This window comes from Drosophila gunungcola, assembly GCF_025200985.1.
Source record: "Drosophila gunungcola strain Sukarami chromosome 2R unlocalized genomic scaffold, Dgunungcola_SK_2 000030F, whole genome shotgun sequence".
Taxonomy (NCBI): domain Eukaryota; kingdom Metazoa; phylum Arthropoda; class Insecta; order Diptera; family Drosophilidae; genus Drosophila; species Drosophila gunungcola.
In genome coordinates this window covers 926,945-934,542 of record NW_026453176.1, presented here as the reverse complement: position 1 = coordinate 934,542, position 7,598 = coordinate 926,945, and the positions used below count along the sequence as shown (strand labels likewise).

Sequence of the window (7,598 nt, the reverse complement as noted above, 5' to 3'; positions counted from 1 at the left end):
TTTGCCCACTGCTGTTGATTCTCTTTGCCGTACCGGTGTGTGTGCTTATTCGTAAGCTTTGCATTTCCACACCTCAATTTCCCTGTCAGCAGTAACTGGATTAACTGCAGAATGCATTCCGTATTTATTCTTTAATTCCCTGCCGCACACGTTACACCTAAATACTCTTGCTCTGGCAGTGGGCACTTTTACAAAAATGAAAAACAAATATTTTCGCTCGCATTCCGTACAAGTGAAGCATAAATGTTTGTTTAAAAAATGAGCTATTCACTTTTTGTTCATAAATATTTTTGAGATACAACAAGGAACCTGAGCCAAATACTTGGGCAACTCCCGACTCCCGAGTCCCGAATCCCGAATCCCGATCCCACCCACATAGCTCAGACATTTTCGAAGATTAATTTGCAAACAATGTTCCATATATACAATTCGGGATTGGCCAGGCACGCAATCTCCGGTTCTGAGGAGCTCTCCCAGGCGGATGGATTTCGATTCCGGTCCACGTTTCACAGTTCACTTTTTGTTTGCTCTCTTTTTTTTATTATATTTTAATTTATTTCGGAGCGGGTCGGGGTGGGGGTGTATAAAACTTAAGGAGACATTTTTGCGGTGTTTTCTTTTCATTTTCTTTTGGCACTTTTGCATCTCTTAACTTGTGTGCGCGACCATCTAACTGGTATACACAACAAAATTAACACATTCGTTGCGATCCAAGGAGCTACTGCCACTCCCATTCCCCCTACTCCGCCCTCTCGCATTTTCACCCAACTTCGCCCAACACAAACAATTGCAAGTTATTTGTTAAAATTTTATTGTAATTACAAAAGTTTTCCCATGTTGTTTTGCCACGCTTTCACCCCTCTTCGACCCTCTTTCGATGCCTTGATACCTTGAATTATACACAAAATAGGTTTCCCTCCGCACCGCTATTCCCATTCCCATTCCCAATCCCAATCCCAATCCCAATCCCAATCCGAATCCCATCCTCATTCCAGCTCCTGCCCCTCGGTCTGGTTCAATTTCGTATTTGGGACTCGGTTCGAAAACTCAGTGTTTCAGCAAACTTTATCCACTTCATTATTTGCTCGTTTCCATTGCTGTGTTTCGCTGTTTGCCTGCTTGTTTGCCAGTTTGCATTGTTGGCTCGTTTCGATTTTAATTGTATCTGCGTGCAGAGGCCACCACCCACCACCCCTCACCCACCCACCATTCACCCACACCACCAGCATACACCACCATCACCCCACCCCATCGCCCCCAAGTACTTGCAAGTATATTAAATACCGGAAAGTTCTCAGGTCACTGAAGGGCAAGCGGCCATGGGAAATAGCAAGCAAGCCGTGGATAAACAGGTGAAAGTGGTCCGGAAAGTGCGTGCAGGATACAAATTCAAGGATAATATTTCGCCTCAAACGATGCAACTTGATAGCTAGATTAAAACTTCCTAAGATAAAGTGGGATAAAACAATAAACGCGCAGGGGTTTACTACAGAATCATAATTAAAAGTAGATCAAGAAATGTTACAGCTATTGAAACTAGTTAAATCACTTTAATTATTTTAAATTTAATTACTCTAATAACACACATAACATAATATTAACCTGAATTGTAAACTATTGAGTTCAAACCACTTATAAACAAGTTGTGTATAAACTTCTTTTTTTGCAAGTAAAAGTTTTGCTGTTTAAATTACACCACTTACTAAAAATTTTAAATCGTAAGCTTCAAAGTAAAGGATAACATTGTTTAGCATCGGTGCAGTTCTTAAGCCTTTACATTAATTTTTATTTTTGTTAAAAAAAATCATTTTTTTTCAAAAGGCTTAATAAATATATTCAAACAATATTATAAAATATACATTAAAAAATACATTACATATGCAAAAGGACAAAAATTTAACCAATTTTTTCAATTTTGTTTACCATTAAAAAGAGTGAAAAATTTAAAAAAATAATATCAATCGAGTTTCCCATGGCACGTTAGTAAGGAAATTAGCTACAAGGAAAGGTAAGGTTGATATAAGGTAATGGGTCACGTCTTAGTAACATATCTCGTCAAATTTAATTGAAATTTTATTTTATTTTATTTTGCACACAAATATCATGGTTATAATAATCAGCGTTGGGCTGATGCTTCTATAGCACAACGATTTTAACTTTCACCACTCATACACATAATGGGGAGTGAACCCGACTATGATAGGATAGTAACTTTCGGAATTTAAGTTTCCCCATAGAAATCCCCTCTGTAGCTAGGCTTAAGGCACTTTTTTATTGATCACGCTGCCATTCTAGTCGTAGTAAAAGTTGCCGCACATGCGTTTGCCGTCCCTCAGGCGCTTGAGCGGCTACTTGGAGGGCACGGAGTACACGTGTGGCTGGTGCTGGGTCTGGAGCTGCTCCTCCTCGGATAGAACGCACGGCAGGATGGAGTACGGATGCTGGGCCATCTGGGCGTAGTCCTTCTGCTGATGCTCCTGATGCTGGCGCTGCTGCTGGTGCAGCATTCTCATGTACTGGTCGTGGTACTCCGGCTGCTGGTAGAGCTGCTCCTGGCGCATCTGCATCTGGCGGGAGTAGGGAACGCTACTGCCCCTTCCCCTGCCCATGCCCATGCCCATGATCTCGGTGGGTCGACTGCACAAGGGCACGCCGTACGTCTTCTTCGAGCGGCCGCGCATCCTGAGCTTTGGATGCTGACCCTCCCTTTTCCGTCCAGATGCAGAGCTCGTCGGAGGCGGATCCTCAGCTCCGCCAGCCAGCTGGGCCTGATGACTCACCCCCGGTGTCCTCTTGGCGTCCACCACCAGGATGTTCCTTCGTCGTGGCAAGCGGAACGATAGGCTGGGCTGCTTTTGGTGGGTTGGACTCTGTGCCCTAACCTTCTTCCTCTGAATTCCAGGCCGAACTAATGGCTTCGTCGCTACTTCAGCCTTCTCCAGTCTTTCGGGCTTGTCCGGACTTCTTGCGGCTCTTTTCGCTACATCGATTTTCGCCGGCCTGGCCCAAATCTTGCGTTCCACCCTCTTCCGCTCGCGATCCCTCAAACCCTTCGGCCTTTTGGGCCCGCGGATGCTCGCGAGATCGGAGGGATCACTGGCCAGCTGCCAGGCGGCATTTACACGGGGTTGCGGCTGGGGCTCAGCTCCCACAAAGTTCGGCGGGTCAAAGGTCGGCAGTCTGTCGTGGTTTTGGGACTTGGTGGCCTGGCGAGGAAAGTACTTCCGCAGCGCATGACTGGAGTCCAGGATGCCCGGCCAGTTGCATCTTTTCAACGATCTGGAATATGCCATTTTGCATTTGCTAACACTCAATTTGGTTTATGTTTTGATGTTCGAAATGGGTCTGGTCAAAATTTTTGTTGTTGATAAAATCTAAAATAGTACCATAGAAATGTGTAGATAGAAGTTGAAATGAAAGGGGACGAGATTCAGGGGAAAAGTCACACTCATTCATTGGCCTGACCCCATGTTCGCCATTCGCCATTCGCCCCTCGTTGTTCTGTGTGTGTTGTGTGTGTTTTGGGGTGGCGAGGGGGTGCTGAGCCCACAAAAACCGCCTACCCACAGATGGACAGACAGTAAATCGGTTCGTGGCATTAATGCAAATAAGTGGAAACACAAATATTTTCAACGTTTTTGTGGTCTGGACCGAACTGCGGCAGAGAGGAAACCTTATTTTTTTTTTTCTCGTTTTCGTATTTCGTTTTTTGGGCCATAGCCGTTTTGGGACGACAGACGGCACGAGGGTCGATGGATCATTTCCGCTCTCCTGACTGCTGTCCCTTTGGCTCTTTGGCTCGGGTTCCCTTTTCCGCTGCCATATTCCTGGACCGGGACCGGGACCGGGACCGGGTTGCCGAGCTGGCCGGCAACCGTTTCCTGTCGGCGGGCGCAGTTAAATATTGAAATTTATATTTAAAATATTTCAAATACACAGTTAAATGCTACTGCCGCCTCCCATACACATTTGCCATTTTTTGCGCTGCCCTCGCATTTTTCACTTTAGTTTATGTGGAGCATGTTTAATTTATGAGAATTGCTGGTCCGCTTCCGGTGGTCCCAATCTCACTCCCACTCCCCCACTCACGCATTGAGCCCGATGCCAATGAATATGAAAAATCAATTTGAAGTTTGGGCCCCACGACACTGAAGGTCAAACGCTTGTTTTGGGGCCTTTTAAATGCCAACGTGGAACGTGGCAGCGTTTGCCATCGTTTCGAATCGGGTCGAAAGGGCCGAACTTTGCCACCCAAGTTGGCCTAATGCGATTGTTACATTTCGCCTTAATTTCCTGCAAAAGAACAAACATTTGTGACGTTTTCTCGGGGTCTTCTTGGGCGGGTCACTGTCTATCTCATCCGGTCGTCCGCTCCCCTCGATTTCCAATTAGCAGCAGAAATCACCTTCGTCCTTTCGTCCTTTTCGCAGGACTCTCCCAGATTTGTTCTTGTGTTAATTGAGGATTTGCACTTGCTACGACTTTATGTCCATTGAGGTGGGCCAAAGGGCCGACTTTAATTTGGTTCTAACGCAAATTCTTTTTCGTTTCTTCGATGGCGCAATAAATGGGCGGATAAGGAGGCAGTCAAGGACTCGGACACGCGCAGGATAATTGTAATGCCCTCCCATCTTGAGTCTGAGACTTTTCAGGATGGAGAGGGGAGATGGGGAGAGGGGAGATGGGGAGATGGGGAGGGTAGCTCGCCAGATTTTGGACAAGTTTTATGGATGGCGAGGATTGCATTTCCTGTTTGGCAGGCAACAAAGCTGGAACCGGAAGCGGGAGAACCAAGAGCCGTTGGAGCGGGGCGGAGTCCACGGATCCGCGATTCCAAGAATCCACGAATCCACTTAGCGGCGCATAAATTTCGCTCGGTACATAAAGTACAAGTGTACAAACAAAAGGACTTTTGGCGCACGGCATTAAAAACATAAAGAAACCGCATCGAGGGCCAAGGACCAAGAGCCAAGGAGAGAGGAGCGAGGAGCGAGGACCTAGGACCTAGGACCAAAACCAAGACCAAGACGAGGTGCACCCGCCCGGGAGCCTGGATGATCCGGGTCACATAAACAGCGGCGAGTGAATAAAATCGCAGCCTCAACGTGGCAGGGGAGGGGGCGAATTGCAGGCCAAGTCAGGCGGCCGGGCCACCGCATTGCTATTTACAAAATGTCCTCAACCAAAAAGGAGCGACCGAGTGAATCATAAAGAGTCCTTGCTCAGGCTGAAACTGGAATGAAGCTAAAGCTGAAGCTGGCAAGAGAAATGCACGTAAAATAATAAACAAGGCTTTGCAAACAATAAATGTTGCTCTCGACCTGCCCCTGCATAGCCACCACCCAACCACCCAACCGCCCAAGCACCCAAGCAACCAAGCACCCAACCACCCATCAACCCACTCAGCATCACATCTCTATTCTTACCACATCTGGCAGCTGCAATGCTACGAGTTGTTAGCGACGCTGGCGACGAGATTTCTGCCTGTCCATTGTTAGGCTCCGCCTCCATCCTTCCCCGAATCCGGAGCAGGATGCTCCTTCCACCATCTTCCATCCTTCTGCGTTCCGTGTTCGTCGCGATAAATGCGAAATGCTTGTAACTGCAATGCAAATGTAATGTGCAAAGGACATTTTACTCGGCTGCTGCAGTTGCTCATCCCGCTCCATGTCCCTTTCCATTTGCCCGTAAATATTCCCTCTCAGCAGCGGGGTCAGGGGGCGGAGGTGGCTACGGGTGTGTCCAGGGGTCAGCCTTCTGCATCCGCTGATGAGTGGCCACCACCCATCCGCCATCCGCCATCCGCAATCCGCAATCCAGCATCCAAGTGGCAACGCACGGCAGACGCCGGTCGCTTTTTGCCGCTGGCGACGTCCTTATTAATTGCAACAATAACTGAGGCCCAGGCGACGAAGGCTCGCCGCTAGTACGGGGGCAGGGACAAGACTGCACTTAGCGAAAATTGTTGTCGTTAAAAAGCCATTTTCATTGCACCTTCTAAAGTTAGAGAGGGAACTTTAAGTGCAAACAATTTTAATACATATCATGGCAAAGGAATCATTAGTGAGTTAATTCTGATTAAACTTTATATAACAGCTACAATAATACCTATTTAAAATCGGTAGAGCTCTTAAATTTATCAAAGTTAAAAGTCCACATATAAAATAATTAGAATTCGTTTAATATTAATACATTTAATATTGTTGCTTTCATTTTATTAGATATTTGTATATAATTGCAAAGTAATTTGTAAAAGATTTTAGGTAACTCCATAAATATTTTTGAAAAAATAATTAAAATGTTTTCGTTGTTAGGCCTTAAATATATTTTTTAGTTATAAGTTGTACTTTTATAAATAATATAGGTACATAGAGGGTGCTACAGAAATCACTAGGGCTTTAAAATTAATTTAAGAAGGTGTCTATAATTATGCACTGAAAAATAGAAACGCAGCCGTTGGTAATAAATCTATAGGACTTCCGAAATAAAAATATACTGTGCAATATATATTGCATACTTTTAGGCACCTTTAAAAGATTTTAAAAACCGTGTAAATTTAGTATAATCTCAAAAATGTCGCTGTTTACATTGAAGACGATACTAGGCTATTTTCTGAAAACATTATTCCCAAAATCATGCATTTCTTTCACTGCACTTGAAGTAAATTTTAGCCGGAGCTTGGGTAATGGCGGGCGCACCGTAAGTCTTTCAGCTTTTTGCCTGCAAATTTATGGCTCGGACCTGCAGCTTTTTTGTGAACCAGCGACCAGCGACCACCGGAAGCGGCACTTAGCTCTTGGCACTGGCACTGGCACTCTGTACTCTGGCCTCCCGTCCTCCTGTCCACCACCAGTTCATCATCCGCTGGCGGGTCAGGTGCACTCCACTCCTCTGCAAAGGATGACGATGACTACACTCGGTGATACCGATAAGTAATTGGGGAGGGGGCGTTTCTGCCGCGGGACGTTCAGCGGGCGGAATGTGGGCCAAAAGTTTTTCACCGGCAGTAAAAACAATTCGTATATCAAAATTTCAATGCTCCTTCTTGCCCCTTGTCTAGTTTGTATGGCGAAAGGCTTTCGCGGGGGCGGCCGGCAAACATTTAAAAGCAATAAAGAGCGATGCAAATGTTATCGGCGAAACTCGCGGCGTAGCGCCGGCAGAGCAGAAATTACCGAACAGATTTTCGTTCTCAGCCAGGTATTCAAATTAGAGAGATCTCGCTCAGGAGTGAAATGAGGCAAATGCCACTGGTCCTGGTCCTGGTCCTGTTCCTGGTGGCCGTAAAAAGTGCCGACGACCATAAAAACCCAGCCAATTGGATGGGTGGGCGGTGATGGAGGGCAGAGTAGGGCAGGGTGTGGCATGGCAGGGCCAAAAGTGCCGGGCCGTGATTTCGTTTTTTTTTTTCTCGGTGTCGTTTGCCCCGGCAAATAAAATGAAAATGTACTCGCTGAGCGCGCAAGAGTTTTGCAGAAAAAGTTTATTTTAATGAAATTCGCACCGACATTTGATGGCACACAAAAAGGTAAGGGGGATTGCGTCACCCGGAAGTTTGGAGTTGGGTCTCATGTTTGATTGTTAGCCCCGCAAACGGG

The 7,598-nt window shown here is 46.0% G+C and overlaps 1 protein-coding gene across 1 annotated transcript; it reads right to left on the bottom strand.

Annotated features, from left to right (window-relative positions):
• Positions 1-2,257: 2,257 nt before the first annotated feature.
• LOC128256800 (mediator of RNA polymerase II transcription subunit 12) lies at positions 2,258-3,428 on the bottom strand. The gene has a single exon (XM_052987426.1). It carries the CDS (start codon positions 3,291-3,293, stop codon positions 2,349-2,351), a length of 945 nt encoding a protein of 314 aa, XP_052843386.1. The 5' UTR covers positions 3,294-3,428; the 3' UTR covers positions 2,258-2,348.
• Between the last annotated feature and the right edge of the window lie 4,170 nt (positions 3,429-7,598).